This window comes from Nematolebias whitei, chromosome 5, assembly GCF_014905685.2.
Source record: "Nematolebias whitei isolate Nwh7 chromosome 5, NemWhi1, whole genome shotgun sequence".
NCBI lineage: Eukaryota > Metazoa > Chordata > Actinopteri > Cyprinodontiformes > Rivulidae > Nematolebias > Nematolebias whitei.
This window is the reverse complement of record NC_056502.1, coordinates 8,233,330-8,251,794: the sequence shown is the minus strand read 5'-3', so window position 1 is coordinate 8,251,794 and position 18,465 is coordinate 8,233,330. Positions and strand designations below refer to the sequence as shown.

The 18,465-nt window shown below is 39.6% G+C and overlaps 1 protein-coding gene across 1 annotated transcript in view; it reads right to left on the bottom strand.

The window, feature by feature from the left end:
* Positions 1 to 18,061, bottom strand: part of sh3bp5b (SH3-domain binding protein 5b (BTK-associated)) — a 36,726-nt gene extending 18,665 nt beyond the window's left edge. The window contains exons 1-3 of the mRNA XM_037676768.1: positions 17,796 to 18,061; positions 16,399 to 16,461; positions 8,688 to 8,816 (exon numbers count right to left, since the gene is read on the bottom strand). Of these exons, the coding sequence (XP_037532696.1) occupies positions 8,688 to 8,816; positions 16,399 to 16,461; positions 17,796 to 17,870 (267 nt within the window). The 5' untranslated portion in view covers positions 17,871 to 18,061. The remainder of the gene's footprint in view (positions 1 to 8,687; positions 8,817 to 16,398; positions 16,462 to 17,795) is intronic.
* Between the last annotated feature and the right edge of the window lie 404 nt (positions 18,062 to 18,465).

Sequence of the window (18,465 nt, the reverse complement as noted above, 5' to 3'; positions counted from 1 at the left end):
CTTTAAGTTCAAGGTTTTATTAGTCGTTTCCATGTTGACACAGGACCAGCAGCATCGACGACACTCCAAACCAATAAATCCAAATTTATATATAAATACACTACGTAAGAAAATAAAACACAGGGAAGACAATAACATGGTTATTATATAAGGAAAGAGAACCTGCGTAACACCATACATCAATTTGTGAAAATAAAAAAAATCCTGGAAATGACATTAATATGATGAAAAATGCAAAGTATAAATTAAACAAACTAGTCAACATTTTCTGCGCCTCTGTCTGACATGATCCTCATTAGACAAGATGAAGCTGCCGTTTTCTTGCTTTCTCAACAAATTACAACTAAAGCTGTGTTGTTTAAATGAGTAACGTGGTATGGAGCATTCTCTGTGTATCAACCCATTTCATTCTGGCTCATCAAGTCCCAAACTCAACTCTGTACTAATTAAGCTCACCGGTTCAACAGACCTGACAAACTGTACACAGAGCCAAAATAAAATACATCAATTAAACAAAGTAATACTGGGTTTTTTTTTGTTGCCATTTTCTATTTGATTTTCATTCTTTAAACTTTAGTACAGCTGCACGAAAACTTTAAACCCAATTATTGGTATCATTTGCTTAAATTTCTTCACATAGCCCCTGACATGCATTTAAAACTCGCATCGTTTTTATGGTTTATGAAGATTTTTTCCAAACCTGCCTCTGAGGAGGAGGTGAAGTTTAATGTTGATGTCAAAGAACAAACGTTCACCCCAGTTTAATATGCCGTGGTTTTAAAGTAATGTCAAACGACACCACAATGTCCATCTTTCATGTGCTCTACAGTTACTTTTAATTTGATACAAACGGACATTTTAACAGCGCATCTCTATTTAACTTGAAATATGTCACTATGTTCTCACCCTGGACGCGTTTTTAAAATGTTCCTAAATCTGTCCTTCATAGGTAGAAAAATATAGGAAAGGGTTGAAAGCTTAACGCAGTAAATATGTTTCTAAATGTATTTGTTCATGCTATAGAAAGACAGGCGTGTGATGCTTACTGATCTGTTCTTATTCAAAAGTTCACACACGAAAAACTACCGGGGTTATTTCAAAGAACTCAGTAGCTGGGTTAATGCATTTAAAAATCCTCAGACTTCCAAGAACATTTTCAAAACCCAACTGAGGCAAACCTTAATTACTCTTCTGCATGACGACTCGCATGTGAATTATTAGCTGCCAATAACAGCAGATTATGTCCAGAACTCTCAGGTCTGACGTTTATCTTCCATCTAGAGTCAAGGTCGGGTCAACCGTTGGTCTCCACCTGTTGCCACTCCCTGACTGTGTCTGTCACAGTTCTGCCTCTGCAAATGCTTTGCTTTGTAACAATCAGCAGAACTTAATAATTTAAAATTAATAACTTAGTGTGTGCATACACTGGACAAAGGGACGCAATGAAGACAGTGAAACAAAAACAGTAAGAAAATGAAGGATTCATAAACATCAAAGTTCATGCTAAATAATCCAGGTAGAAACATCCAACAAGGTCCTCTGGAAATGTTTCGTCTTTCATCCAAAGGACTTCATCAGTCCGAGGAGCTACAACAAACTCAAACCTATAAGCAGCACACTCACATAATGGGCCAACCAGTTTGATGGTGATAAGACTCCAGAAACCAGCTTATCACCATCAAACTGGTTGGCCCACTATGTGAGTGTGCTGCTTATGGGACTGAGTTTGCTGTGGCTGCTCGGACTGATGAAGTCCTCTGGATGAAAGACGAAACATTTCAACAACAAGAAACTGTCCCGAGGGCCTGACTTAACTTTGTTGAAGGATTCATAAAATAATAATTTATGACTTGACAACAAGTTAGGACGCCGACCAAAAATTAAAAAAGAGTCAAAGGTACAAAAGAGGATGAAAAGATAAAAACATAAAGCACTGAAGAATAAAAGAGCAGCAACAAAGTAATTTGTCAAAGGCTTTACAAAAGTAGAAAAACAAAAAAAAGACAGTCTCTTCTGCAAACTCACCTATTTCAAAGTCACGAGCAAAGCAACGTACACAGAATACACAAAGTTTTCATCAAACTTTGATTCACCTTCATTAACAGCCGGAGTTAAACGATCGCCCTCAGCTGTGAAACGAGAGGAGCGAGAGCAAATGGAGCTCTCGGTCAAAACACAAAGAGCCTCAGTGTTTCTTTCTTTATCTTTAGCCACAGAATCCAAGTCAATAACATCAAGGGAATCGTTTTAGTTTAGCCTGTCCGTGACAGAAATTATTTATGATTTTCAAACTGAAAATTGTTTTAGTCTAAGCATTAGACACCCTCAGTTTGAAACAAACAAAAAAAAAACATGGTTACATAAACTCTGTTTAAACTGCTGCTCCTCTATTCCCATCTTCAAATGAATATAAAGAAAAATACAACATAAAGTGTATTTGCATCAACAGTTATTGATAAATAATCCAGGGTTAAATAAAACATTACTGAAGTGATCAATATTTAACGATTTATCGAGCATAAACCTGAATATTCTTTTGTGGTTTCAGTTCAAGTAAAGCCTCGACTTTAAAGCGATGAGTGCAAACTAGAGATTAGCTATAAAGATAAAAGCTCCCCTTCAGTCTACAGCCATAAAAGAAGAGAGGATACGGACAATGAGAATGTCAGTTCCATGACGGCAAGATGAATAACGTTAATAAAACAAAAAACAAAGCGGGCTGAAAAAAATTAATGATTTTATGTCCAGTCCTGCTGAGAGGCATTTAGAGGCATTTACCAGATAATTAATGAAAATAACATTCACTAGATTCCTCTACAATCATCTTTAAAAAGCCGTCTGTAAATTCCAAGTGACCTCCGTCAGAAAGCCCCGATGTTGAAGATGAACGAGCATCTGAAACGTCTCTGAATCGAACGTTTCTAACCCAAAGTGAGCATGGCGGTGCTGGAGGCTTGTGTGTCCCGGTGAAGACGAGGTGAAATGAGCTAATAATACTTTGATTACTGTCCCAACTTCAGTGGCGGTGGACGCACTCCTGGTGACGACTCAATTTGAATTGGGATGTGTGTGGCTCAAGTATTTCACTCAATCTGTGTCTTCAGGTAATCTCCAGTTGACTAGATCTCTTAGACATTCTCTTCTGATTTATTCCCACATTGGTAACACCAAGTTCTACTCCAATGCACACCTTATGTTCAAAATGTTGATAGAAACAGTTGTTTGTTACACCAATGTGAATATTTATGATTTATTATGAGAGCAGTCCCACCACCCCCACCAGATTTTTGTATTTTGTATTCTTTTTTGTTTTACTACGAGTTCAGGGGAAACATTTCAAACCATCCTTCCTACTATCGCCTCTGGTTCTGCGTCAGATGAGGCGACTTTAAAAACGTCACTAGAACCTGATCCATGTTTGGACTGTTTTTGTCCTGTTGAGCTGTTTTGAATTTTCAAAAATAATAGCTTCATCCAAACCATCCACATGTCTGCTAGATCCCATCCCAACCAGACTATTTAAAGAGGTATTTCCCTTAATTAATAACCACATCTTGGATCTGCTTAATTTGTCTCTAACAAACGGTTACGTACCACAGCGCATTAAGATTGCTGTAATTAAACCTTTACTTAAGAAACAGAACCTTGACTTAGGAAACCTTGACATGCAGACATGTTCCTGTTTTTTTTTTTTTAATATTTATTTTATTTACTTTTCATGTTATATGCTTTTTATACCATCGTCTATTGTTGTCTGTACCTCATCTATGTTCTTTGTTTAAAACAGCACTCTCTTGTAAATGAGTCCTCGTGACTTAATGAGACTAACCTGTATAAATAAAGGTTGAATGAATCTCCATGACTGCATACAAACATGTCATCTAAACATGCAGGTGTGCTTAAATCGACTCTGGAAATGTTTTAGAATAAACCGAAGAGCACGGTTTGGATTTTTTGTTAAAGTTAAATAACTCAAACATTGCACTATTCTCAACTGAGTTGAACCGTTTGGTTTATAAATGGTTAAAATATCACAACATATTCAGAAATAGTTTGCAAAAAAAACAACTAAACAGGAAAACAAGTGTGTGAGTGTCAAAATAAGGCATATCAGACGCTTAAAGAGCAGCATGGAAGGGAGCAACTCTTCAGGGGTCAATTTTAGACTTAACATGAGTTTTTTGGTGTGGTTACAAACAAACCCAACCCTGAAACCAGACAAAATCTTCAAGTTATGCAAGAAAAATAACTTGTTTGTAGCTTTAACGCTGTGTAGCAGTAAAAACATGAGCTTTCGTACTGCTTCGCTGCAACAAACACCTCATTTCTTTGTCTCAAAGTTGTTTTGACCAGCAATTATTTCCAGTGTAAGAGCCAAGGACTTATCTTAATTATAAATGTTATAAACCTCTCAGTAAATTATTTATAGAAAAATAATAATAATAATAATAGACATCAGTAGAAGATGTGATATGCCCTCATGAAATCGTGTCAGCAGCAGAACAGTGTAGCTATAAATAACTGTTGTCTTTCATGACAACACTTAAGAGGATGAAAAGCTCAAAATTTAAGACCTACTTTCTCTAACTAAGATATAGGACACAATCTGGACCGTAGAACTGGGCCATCACAAGCCAAACTATAAATGTTTATGTCATTTCCCCCTTTTTTTTGGATGGGGTGGGGGCAGTAAGTCTTAGCTTTTTTATACAGTGTATAAGAGCACAAGTGGGTTAAAAGGGAAGTTATTTTTATTCCTATATAAACAGTGAGAGGACTAAAATAAAACTGGGACAGTCAGTGACCTGACAGGAGGAGCAAGAATTCTTCACAATCTGTGCAGCCAGTTTTTTTAGACACAACAGGACCACATGTTTATTCAAGCCATGTCTTCATTTTCTGTGAGAAAATTCTGATGTCCCATAAAAGAAAATCTAAATTGGCAAAATTTCTTGCATATTTGCAAAACTGACTGAATTACAACCATGTTTGTGTGGGTTAATGTCTATTAGCTGTGGTAGCAAAGATTAATTTTATCCATTTATTCATCCATTATCTTCCGCTTGTTCCAAAGTCAAAGCTGTTCTGAAGCACCTCCATAGGGAGGCGCCCAGGAAGCATCTTTACCAGATATCCGATCCACCTCAACTGGCTCCTCTCGATGTGGAGGAGCAGCGGTTCTACTCAGAGTCTCTCCTGATAGCTGAACTTCTCACACTATCTCTAAGGGAGAGTCCAGCTACCCTGCAGAGGAAACTCATTTCAACTGCCTGGACCTGCAATCTCATTCTTTCAGTCACTACCCAGAGTTCGTGACCGCAAACGTAGACTGATGGGTAAACAGAAAGCTTTGCCATACAGCTCAGCTCCCTCTTCACTATAATGGACTGGTACACAGTCCACAATACTGCAGACGCTGCACAAATCTGTCTGTCAATCTCACGCTCCATTCTTTGCTCACTCGTGAACAAAACCCCCGAGATACTTGAACTCCTCCACTTGAGGCAGAACCTCACCATCGACCCTAAGAGAGCAATCCACCCTTTTCCGACTGAGGACCATGGCCTCATATATGGAGGAGCTGATTCTCATTCCAGCCGCTTCGCATTTGGCTGCGAACCGCTCCAGTGAGAGCTGGAGATCACGGCACGATGACGCCAACAGGACCACATCATCTGTAAAGAGCAGAGAAGGAGTCCTTAGGACAGTGAACCGGACTTCCTCTGCCCACTGGCTGCACCGAGAAATTCTGTCCATAAACTTTATGAACAGAATCGGTGACAACGGGCAGCTCTGGCAGAGTCCAACTCCCACCTTGAAGGGGTCCGACTTACTACCGGCAATGCGAGCCAACCTCTCACACCACTTGTATAGGGATCGACCAGCCCGTACCAACGGGCCCCTAATCCCACATGGAGCACCCCACAGTCTACCTTGAGATTACTTTTAGTGCTTCATTAAAATCTGTCCAGTAGTTCATGACATTCTGTTAGCTCAACGCTCCCCCAAACATACACACACACAGAGTATAAAGCAAATCTGGATACTGAAGAATTCCTCTTCAATATGACGTGCAGATATTTGTTCTTATTTTCCTACTCAAACGAGCCTTTCAACAACAACGGTGCTGTCACAGAATATTTTTCATGAGTTAATAAAAGGTCATACGAAAAAGGGGGAAGTCCAACTGCATTGTCACTTCACACAGTCTTTCACCATCGCCTGTGTTTCAGCACCCAGCTGCAAATGACCCTTTATAATCAGAGTAACGTCGTTATCTCGCTGTGTAGGCCCTTGATAATCTGCCTCCATGAATTATGTCATCGCAGAGCCAAGAGACAACACAATAAAGCCTTCAGAGCCTCGGCCCATCCCCGCGCTTTCTGACTGAGCTGTGCAGCTGCGCAGGCCTCTTATCGAGACGGGCAGGTGGCTTCCTCCCCCTTTATTTACTCACATCACGCACACGTTCCACCGCGGACAGAAAGAGAAGTGAAACCGTGGGCTGAAACGATTGTAAGTGGAGAGGATTGAAGTGATGTACGACATCAGTGTGTAATTTATTCTCCATTTTAACAATCAGCATTTAAAAGACACAGGGTACAGAAAACTAGTTAGATTAGATCATTCCTGAGGATTAGAGCTAGAGAAAACTAGATAGAAAACATACTAGAGGAAATGTTTGGACACCAATGATTTGTCATTTAGCTTGGAAATAGTTTCTCTTTACATGACTTTATTTCCAACCCAAGCAAAACTTTATAAAAGTATTATTCCCTGAAGGAATGTGGATCGCCCGGCTTGCACGCTTAAGTTTCAAACAAAGACCCGTTACCACAGCACGTGTTGTTAATGACTTTCAGCTGCTACAGCACCACATTTTAGCGCAATATGTGTAACATTTGGCTGCATGATAGACATTTTTGTGGTTGGTTTGGACAATTAGCATGAAGGACACCTTGAATCAGAGTTAAAGGTCATATCTTACTGGACTCGAGGCTAGTTCATTTAAAACTGGTAGAAAATTTGCACATTTCTCTGTAAATCCTGAGTGTTTGCAATCAAACAACTAGTGAACAAAAATGTTCAAAATCATGGCTTACGCTTGTTTGCACAGCTTTTAAACTGTACTCTGGGGATCTAAAAAAGTTAAGTCAGGTCCTCTGGATGGATTTTTGTTGAAATGTTTCGTCTTTTATCCAAAAGACTTCATCAGTCTGAGGAGATGCAATAAACTCAGTTTCATAAATAGCACCTTCTCAGAGTGGATCAATCTGTTAGTGCGAACAAAAACTAGCTGTTCACATGCAAAAGGAGGACCCTCAGCCTAATGACCGATCATTAGTGCCCCGATGGCCGCTTGCTATTCACAGAGGGATGAGTGATACTAGCAATAACATCATTGTAAGAGGGGGGACAGTTGAACACGGAGGCCTCCGCCCCTGTTTAACGATGGACGGTTTCTTTTCACAAAGATGGCCTCCTTTACTCCTCTCTCAAACCAACATTTCTCTCTGTCAAGGATGTGCACATCTTCATCCCTGAAAGAAGAGCTAGTTGTGACTGTCACCAACAAACTGGTTGATCCACTAGGAGAAGGTGCTACAGTATTTATAAGACTGAGTTTATTGTAGCCCCAGGGACTGATGAAGTCTTCTGGATAAAAGCTGAAACGTTTCAACAAGAAGAACCCGTCCAGAGGACCCAACTTGACTTTTTAGATTTTTCTACTTGTATCACTGAGCATACATCAGGATGTACTCCGAGGAGTGCACATTATTTTGTTCACCACCTCTGCCCACATCATACCCACCTCAGCTCGATTTTGGCAACCACTCCCATGTTTAATTTACTGGAATACAATTTTGAAATGAAGACAGGAACTTATTGACCACTTTTTTTAAATATTTTTTTCATTGTTGTGGTTTTTACACCTGGATGTTAGCCTAGAATGGTCTCTGCTCCTGTGCAGGTATCAAAATACAGATGTAGTCCTCTTGAGAGGGGTTGGAGACTCCTACAAACATGGAGGACTGAGATCCCCACAAGGACTAAATGACCATTTTGTAATAAAATATGTCACAGATTTCTTCAAACGTTCAAAATCAAGCGACAAGACTACGAGACTCTTTGGAGACTCCTTTGTAAATGCTGTTTGCCAACTTGTTGTAGCCCAGTAAGATAGGACCTTAAGTAGCTTTATGTGCATACCAGTACTTTGAGAGTTTCGTTAAAATCCACCCAGTTCATGATGTACCTTGCTAACAGACGCACACAATATGATGATGGTCCACTTTTCATGATGGGAGGTGATAAAAGTTGATAGAATACGTCAGCTTCAGCACACCATAAATGATCAAACAAACCAGTGACGAAAATCAAGCACAGTAAGTGTCAACATTTGGCTTGATAAATACCTACAGTAAAACAATAAAACGGGGGCAGTTAGTAGGTAATGTCATTAACACAGAATTTATAACGTTTCAGATTTCCCCCCAAAACAACGCAATATACTTTCTCATATTTTTATCCAAAAAAAAACCCCAAACAAATCAACAACTTGTAGATAATGCAGCGATAAAGGCTTTTACAGGTTTACACTTGTTGGCTAACTTGAACTTGCCCCACATCACTGAAACAATCCTTCCTTATCCCTTCATCCCTCCTTTCAGCACTTGTTGACTAACCTGTCGGGCCAATCGACGGGCCTCCCAGTAAGGCTTTGATTCCTCCACAGGTTTGCCGATCTTCTTCACCAGTTCATCCAGCTTCACCGTGGCCTCCACCAGGACGGAGCGGAAATTCTGCCTCGCATCCTGAGAAAAGAAAGAAATCCAATGACCCACTGAATGAGTGAGGGTGAGTTGTACTGTCTGGTCATCCAAACAAGAATACCAGCTCTCAATCTCCAGGTCAGAAGACCTGCATGACCCCTGACCATGTGGATCAATTAGATCCCTCATGACCTCTGATAACAACAAAATCCAATGTTCTGTGCTTGAGCTTGTGGATCAATTTTCTTACAACGTTTCTTAATTTGTTATATTCTGTAGAACCTTTGCTTCAAATTAAAAGCATCAGCATTTAACTGGCAGTAGTTCAGGTAAATCATTTAAAATAAAATAACAATCATCATCAGCAAACCAGACCTTTGATTTCCTTTCAGCAGAAGGCGACACATTAAACCAAATATCCCCAGATTATTTAAAGACAAAAACTGTTTAGCTTTTTGTTCCATTTGTTGACGTAGTTCCTGCTCCTAATCTAATCCACTCCGACTGTGAAGTTAACTAATGAAGGAAATAAAACATGGCTTATCGCCATAAACCACCAATCAAATCCATTATGAAGTGGAAAAGTATTAGGTCCAAAGAGAAACAATAGCTTCTACAAAATGTATTGACAGTGAGCGGGTGAGTTCGTGGTTTCCAAGCTTTTATTTTTTCCCCTTTTAGAAAAGCTGATGATGCAAGAAGTGTGTAACCAAGTTACACCCAGTTCTGTGAAGCATTGCCAGACAATCGCAGTGGCCTGAGTCAAAACTGGTTAACGCTGTGATGAAGTAGGTGAAAGATGCTCAGCAGAACGTCTGGAGAAAGAAGTTTAACTCACAGTCAACACAACACATAAGAGTCAAAATTAGGACAGAATTACAATAAAATAGAAAATTGCAGAAAGTCGTCATTAGACTACAGCAGGATTAACTTTTGGAGTCAACCCAATTCAAAATGGCTGCCAAAACCAATTTAACTTAAAACAATTAAAATGGTTTTAAGTTCATAATGGTTTTTATTAGGGATGCACGATATTATCGGCATAGTATCGGCCGATATTAGCGTTAAAGTTAAATATCGGACATTCCATCAAAATAACTCACCGATATTTAAAAAAAAAATGTTGTTTTTGTGTGACAACCCAGTGACAAGTATGCCTGTAGCACCAGCACAACGTGATGATGTCACATGCGCCTACCTGCTCTCACAGCAGAGCGGAAAATTCAGAATGTCGGCGGTGTGGACGTTTTTTGCGTTGAGGATGTCAGAAGATTTTTGGGCTAAGTTGAGCGTCTCTACATCGTCCCCAGTCGGAGATATTTTTCTAACGTAACCTTACCCGAGTTACAAGCCGCTATTTCCGATGTCATTGAGAAGCTAACAGCCGATAGCACTTGGGTGAGTTTTAATATATATCACCAGCTCTTACAGCTGTTACACAATTTTTGTAGCAAATAAGCCTGAATAAGAGGGTTATGTTCTGACAAAGTATATAAAATATCCGTATCGGTTATTGGCCAAATAAGTTTTAACATATCGGCATATTTGATATTGGCCAAAAATCCAATATTGTGCATCCCTAGTTTTAGTGGTAACACCCTTTAATTTTACAGGAGAAAGGTCTGGTTCTTTCATATGAAACACTTATTTGAGGAATTATCCATCCATCCATTATCTTTTACCCGCTTCTTCCATTTTGGGTCACGGGGGTCACCGGTGCCCATGTCCATCAATCACTGTGCGATGGACGGGGTACACACTGGACGGGTCGCAAGTCCATCACAGAGACAAACGAGACAAACATCATTCACGTTCACTCCCACACCTAGGGACAATTTAGAGTTACCAATCAGCCTAACATGCATGTTTTTGGTCTGTGGGAGGAAACCGGAGTACCTGGAGAAAACCCACGCATGCACGGAGAGAACATGCAAACTCCACCCAGAAAGGCCCCCGGACCAGGATTTGAACCAGGGACCTGCTCGCCTTATTTGAGGAATTATATCTAACAAAACTTCCAAGTTTGATTTTTAATAACTGACTATTTTTAAAGGAACTTATAAAGCTTTCATGGTCTTGCTGAACTGAAAAACTTGCCTTGATTTTATAGAAATGTATCAGTATTTATAAAATATTGACTATTTTCTATGAATTATTGGGAATTTATTTTTTTTTTTATCCACTACATAAGTAAACACTTCTAAGGTTAAAAATGTAGTTACAGTACGTCCTAAAAAATGAATCTCGAGCAAATATTTAAATAAATATTAATAAGAAAAATTTGAATTGATATCATGAAGCCTTACATAAAAAGTAAATTCTAATAATTTCCGTACATATTTTGTAATTTTGGACTCCACCTCAGTGGATTTCAAGTGAATCAGAGGCTTTAAGAGGTGCTGACTTCACATTAAGAAACAAACGGAGTTGGACCAGTTTTTAACCGTGGGCGTCTGTATAAAAAGAGGGAACTAAATTTCCAAACAGTGTGTCAGATGTGGAATAGCACACCCTTAAATTAAAATGAGCAGTCGGCACTTCAGCCTCAGAGGCATCGTTTGATTTCCACCCAAATGTGCTGAATTACAAAGCCAAGCTCACAGATTAGTCCGTACGCAACACAAGCACGAAGGTGCAGAGCTAATAATAAGAAAGCACCATTACACAGTGAAATTCTAATAAGGGTGTATAAGAGGCGTTTGGACCAAAGGATTTCATTTTCAGGTGAGCTGATGTAAAATTCTATGAATTGGGAGGAAAGTAATTTCGTTTTATGCGGGCTGAGAGTGTGCTGGATTTACAACACAAGACAAAACATCAATAAAACATAAAACGTGTTAAAATTAATCATATTAATCTTGTTTTTGTAGCTAATGGAAGCCAATATGTTAGTTAAAAAAACATTTGGTTAAGAGTAGAACTCTCATATTTCTCATCTTTGGTGCGTCTCTTCTGTAACAAACTGGTTTTATGTGTGAGACTGGTGCAGTGCAGAGTCCCTGTCCTGTCCTGTCCCATCCTGTCCCGTCCCGTCCTGTCCTGTCCTGTCCTGTCCCGTCCTCCCACTCAGAGTTCTGAGACTCAAAAAAACTTCAGCTTCAAAACATTTAAAGCCAGAAATATCCCTCTTGTAGCTTTAATGATATTTCTACGACCCCCTTCGAGCTGCTTTCTTCCCAACGGGAAAACTGAAAACTGGTAATTGATGTTGCTTCACACCAAAGGGGATAAATCTTTCGACCATGTCCGTGCGTGTGCGTGCACGTGTGCAAAACATTCATAACTGTTAGTAGCCGAAACTTATTCCCAACACGAGCACCAACTGATCGCACATCGTTTTAAAACGTAGCCATTAACGATTTGAGTCAACTGTGTATGTTAGCATAATATCTCGTGAACGACTGGAAGATTTTAATGAAATGGACAAAGTGATCGTTAGATGTACAACAAATCAATTCAAGATGGCTGCCACAGTCAACTGACCTTCAATAGAAAAATGACAACAATCAGTTTTACAGAGTTTGCGCTAAAATATAGTGTGGTAGTGGCTGAGCATCATCTCTAACACATACTTTAAACTTTATGTTGCGTTATATACATTTACTTAATTGCTGGATTCATCCCTGTCTGTCTGTTAGCAGAATATCTCGTGAACCACTGGATGGACAGTTCTCCTACAACAAATTACATTTCGAAGGAACCACTTTAAGATGGCTGCCACAGCTAACACAGAAATGGCTACAACTTGGTCAGTTTAACAGATGGAGCTAAAATTTGATGCGGTAGTAGCTGAAAGTCATTCACAACACCTGATCTGAGGGTAACGACTCATACACTCGCATGAGATCACAAAAAATGTTATTTTTAAGGTTGGACCAAAACGGTCTTAGTCTATAACGTGGCCTTTAAGTTTGTGTTGGGTATTAAATGTCAGTTTAAAGAGTTGCTCACTTTTATTTGCAAGACATTTACTCTCAAAGCAGAAATAAAAACGCACTTGGAGCAATAAAGGTTCATTTTTGATCAGCTAAGAAGTTGATATGTAAAAAAAATAAAATAAAAACTTTTTAGATCCTTCCAGTTATACATGGCATCTGTGAGAAGCTTTAGAGCCACGTTTGCTACATAACTTACATTAGCACTAGAGCCCAACTGATATATCAGCAGGGCCGATGTTTTAGGCCGATATAGACATTTGGGGACATATCTGGTTATTATCTGTGATAACTGGTTCAAACACTTCCAATTTTCACCCCTAAAATGCTGGGAACAAGCAGTGTCCTTACTTGCAAATGGCATAATTGTACAATGTGTCCAGCAGAGGGCGCATGAGGACTACTTTCAAGTCAAGGCTGTGCACTTTAACTTTCACTTTCAGCGCAGCTGAAGCAGGGAGCAATTACACCGTTTTGTTGAAAAAAGCATGGGAAGTTTATATTAACTGATCTGCAAAATAAATCGACAACAAATTATCTTCAGTCCTCCAACCCGCTCGTCATTAGCAACGTGCCACTCAAGTAAGCAAGCTAACATAGATAACCTAACATAGGCCATTATTGCCTCGTAAAACTTTATCCAGAGCAATAAAGCTAATGTAGCGGTAAAATATATTTCAGTGTTCGTAACATTATCTTTGTCGTGCTCAATGAACTGTATTGTTTGTCTGAAATCTTTACTTCTTTGCAAAGACAAAAAAAATCCTCTGCTGCGGTCAATACAAACTAGACCTTCACCGTACGTGACTGACTGTTTAAACAATGAACAGGGAAGGGCGTTTCTTTGTTTAATTTATATTTTTGTTGCACACTTGATAACTTTATGGTGAATAATGGAGGATAAAAAAAAATGTGAACGCACGTTAGGAAGACTGTTTCAAGACTTCAAGTGTTAAAACAGGTTTAAAAGTAGCCGTTTACTTAGATTCTTGAAGGTGGACAAAGCTAAAAACTTTCAGCCAGTATATTGGTTATCAGCAACAACCTTCTCCGCCCAATATCGGTATCGGCAATAACCAAAATTTCCATATTGGTCGGACTCCAATTAGCACATTCAAAGAATCCACAGTACCAAATAACCCATGGTGCCATGGTCAGAATTCGCATCTGACAGTACAGATGCAGCTGCATCAACATGTAAAGCACATTACGGAGCTGGTGAGCTGGACTTTGAACGCAATCGACAAAATCTTTTCAACAAAATGACAGGGTCCTGGAGAGTCCTCATGTCCTGCTGAGACTCAGGCTGCAGGATACATCAGGGATCTGTGTTTGACAGCTAGTGTGTCTTTCAGTTCTGTCTCAGGAGGACGCCAAAGACGTTTATATAATTGGATTCATGATAGCAGGGTTTCTGCTTTTTGGCACTGGCGGGTTCCTATGTTATCAGCTTTTGAGGAAGGCATCGGTAGCAGTTTTCAGCCATGACAAAACTGCCAAGTCTGTGTGAACGTTTGGTTCATGCTACGAGTACTCAAAATCAGCTGATTTACGAGCTAAACCGTAAGATGGAAGTGATTTGTGAGATAAGCAGGCCACCTGGGGCTTCTAGGACTCGCCAGCATGTTGGAGTCGACCTTTAAGAAGGCTCATAGCACAGATCAGTGGAATGCCCATAAATCTGGCCATTTTGGATCTGGAAAGTACCAGCAGGACTCAAGGCTGACAATAAAAAAACAGTCTGCCTGAAAAAAAATCAACAATTGTGGCTTATCTGAATCTGACTCACCCATTTGGCCTCGGATGTGGGCCAGCCATCAAATTTCTCCTGGGACATGGGTATACTAAGGAAAAAGCTTCATCTATTGTAAAAAAGTATTCTGATAAAGAATAAAAGGCCGTGGTCTTGTAGCAGCAGCGTGACTCCGCCCATCTTTCGGATGACTGTATGAACATAATCTCACTGTATCTCGGTACAATGATAATAAAGCTTATTCTGATTCTGATTAATTCTTGTAAAGATGACGATAGCTGTCAAGGTGTCAGGACTGACAGAAATACATCACTGTGCCCACAGCAGAGGAAGTGATGGACTGAAAACACAAAGCAATAGCAGAAGTTTTTTTAATAGGTTTTCAGTTTAACTTCTCGTTTTTTTTTTTTGTTTTTTTTAAATGTTGCAGTAATTTCCTCCACAAGTTCTGTGAAATTTAGGAGCATTTTTAAATACAAAGTTTTATGACAAAGATGGCTAATATTCATGAGGTTAGGTGATTAAAAGTATGTTCAGATGTCTACGTGTTCGTTTTCCACACGCACCCGCTGCATTGCACCTACAGCCGTGATTTTAAAGAATAAACAGAGCGTAATGAGGCAAAAGTGCGAACAAGAATCAAACAGAGATGTCATAAACCACGCCGCACAATCACTGAGGCTGCAGAACAAAACAGCTCGGCATGATGTGGAGGGTCTAACTGATCAATTCAGCAACTTCACTTGTTCCACTTAGGAAATATCTTTCACTTACTAGTCCTATTTGCATTCCACCAATCTAAGAATCACACAAAACAAAAAAACCTCTCTTGCATATAGAGGACAAAACAAAAACATTGTTGAATTTCTTGCCAGTATTGCCACTGAATCAAGCAGTGAAACTAATTAAAACGATGTCCAGGTGACCAAACTCTTAAAAGTCCAGTTCAGTTTCACCTCTCAGTTGCCCGACTCGTCACATGCTCCGATTCTGAACTTTCATCTCTGACACAGCGCAAAACGTTACCGACCTATAAACAAAGCCATCGGGATTTACTGGGTTTTAATGGGATTCAAAGATCATCAGCTGAGCCTCGTTAAATGGACACGAAGGTCAGAAGTTCAAGTTTCACAAAGATGTTCATGTTGGTAAAACGTCGTTTTGAGAGGCATCTTGCGAATTTGTTGAAAACTTTCGCCTTTAAAAATGGCTTAAGGTGTTCAAACTATACTGTGCAGCAAAAGTACATACACTGAATTCATGGTAAATGGACTGTACTTATATAGCTCCTTTCTAACTTATCAACACACTCAAAGCTCTTTACAACACAATCTGTGCCCTCATTCGTACAGCACTCTACTAGATCTCTACAAAGCTAATCTGAACCTGTGGAGCTTTAAATCACATTCATACACCGATGGGACACATCGGAGGCAGTGAGGGGTTCATCGTCTTCCTCTGGACACTTCAACATGTGGCTGCTGGTGGAATCGAACCCCCAACTCTCCCATTGGAGGACAACTTCTCCAACCACTTTGGCACAGTTGCCCCAGCAACTGCCAGCATCATCACACTTACCCCTCTGTGCTTCACTGGAACGATGCAACCTTTAACTTTGCTCACGAGGCCACATTTGTGCAAAACAGAATAAAGTTCAAGCTCCGCGTACGCTGCAACCTGCCGACATGAACAAAACCCGCGCTCGTTCTGCAGACGGAGCAAAGGTCTGGTGGTGATTCAGAGAAAGCGACTTGCTGCATCTACACAGTTTAAGACAAACTGACAGACTCGTGTCCCGGAGTGCCAGTGAGCACCGGCTCTGAGCAGCAGAAAGAAACATCCCATCTGATGATGGAGCTCCATCCTCCATTAGTCAGAAACCACCACACACAAACACGGTGAACGTGCGCGACTCCGTGCACGTCACTGCACTGACCTCGAGCTCCGTCTCGCATCTGTTGATGTCGTCGGTGGACTGGTTGAGTTTCTCCAGTTCTCCCTTTAAGACACAGAAAAGACAGAGAACCAGTTTAACACCTGGAGTAGCACTGGGATGACATCATTATAAAAAGAGTAAAACATCTGGAAAAAAAAATCAACAAAAAAAGGGTTAAAATTGAATTATTTAGAGGAATAAAACTAAAGTCTTCATAAAAGTTTTGATTTAAAAGACAATGAACTCATAAAGATGGTGACTAATTTAACAGAAAACAAGCACATTTTAATTACCAGTTGAATATTTTAGCTCTGCGTTGATCTTAAATAATAAAACACATAATAAAGTCTTTGATCCAACAATAAAAGGTTAAAGTCAAAGTCCAAAAATGTGTTTTCACTCACTGCCACGTTGATTTCAATATTTATGGCAGCATTTCATATTGATTTGCAGATCGTTTCCAGCAGAACGACAAATGTATTCCCAATCCTTTTAAGATATTTTCCCTATAAATATTATGCATCAATTTTTGCATCCAAATCGATCATTTAAAAAAATCAATTAGTCCTGATGTGGGGTCAGAGGTCACACGATGGATGGCAAAATAAATCATGAATCTGCTGAATTAAGATCACCTTCATCACAGACTGACTTGATCTTTTCAGGGTGGTTCCTCTTTTTAACCTGAAACGTTGTCGTGTGAATAGAATTGATTTAAAAGTGTTTGTGTGTTTTTTTTTTTAATAGCCTTTATTCGTTGTTGTTTAGTCTTGAGATATGTTTGTAAAGACTGTAAAGATGTTCTTGTTCTATTCTAGTTCTGCCAAAAGAGAATTCAAAGGTCATGCTGGATTTGATCGTTAACAAGTGAGAAGCACAAAGTAAATCACAGCCTCTCGGTGATGATTTACTGTTTTTATCTGACAGGAAATGAACAAATTGGAGAAACTGGAGACATCTGGTTGATGGCATCAACATGGCTGAGAAACAGGATGCCATGTTTTGCCCATTGTTTTGTTGAATCCTGTTCTATCAACACAGAAGTGTCAGCTCTATCAGTTGTTTGGTGTTTTCAGTTTATCTCACAAACCAGATGTTTTCTTGCAAAAAAAAAAAAAAAAACTGACCTGTTAGGCTTTAGTTTAATCAAAACTGTCTTCGACACATCATCAGTGTTATGCAGAAGTTTGCACCAGCAGCAGGAAACTGTCACAACTAATGCACCAGTTTAGATACAGGATCAAAAAATGAAGGAGCTTCAAATTATTGTTGCTTATTTCCAAGAAGCAATGGGTAAATGAGACCTGCAGGATGACTTTGCTGCTGTGGCTGCAGCAAAACTGGCACATTTCATTTTTATTCACATTTTATTTAAATGAACATAAAGCAAAGCAAACCTGTATTCTGGGGTCCACCTCCTCGTCTTCATATTCAGCCTCGTCGTCCGACCTGTGCTCCTCTGAACGGTCCATGTCGGAGGCGAAGAGACGCCACGAGCCGAACAAAGAGGGACGTTAGAGGCACCGGGGACTCATCTGTCCGCGCCGGACGCCACCAGCTGGATTCACCTCCCGGGTTTTATCCGTCCTCAGATGGAAATCATAACTTTAAAAAAATTACTCCGTTTCTCAGAGGAACATGCCTGCTTGTATCTGCCTCTCCTCGCGCTGAGTTACCGGTGAAATAATAACCAGAGGCGGAGTTCCGCTTCAGACCGTGAACGCCTCCTTCAGACAGACCAGCGAAATGTATGACGGGTGGTTAGTGCCCGAGAAGCACTGTTTTGATTCAGTTTTAACTCACTGTTTTAATTCACTGCTTTAACTATTTTAATTCACTGTTTTAACGCACTGTTTTAACTTACAGTTTTAACTCACTGTTTTAATTCACTGTTTTAACTATTTTAATTCACTGTTTTAATGCACTGTTTTAACTTACAGTTTTAACTCACTGTTTTAATTCACTGTTTTAACTATTTGAATTCATCGTTTTAACTAACTGCTTTAACTCAGTTTTAACTCACTGCTTTAACTCACTGCTTTAACGCACTGATTGAACTATTTTAAT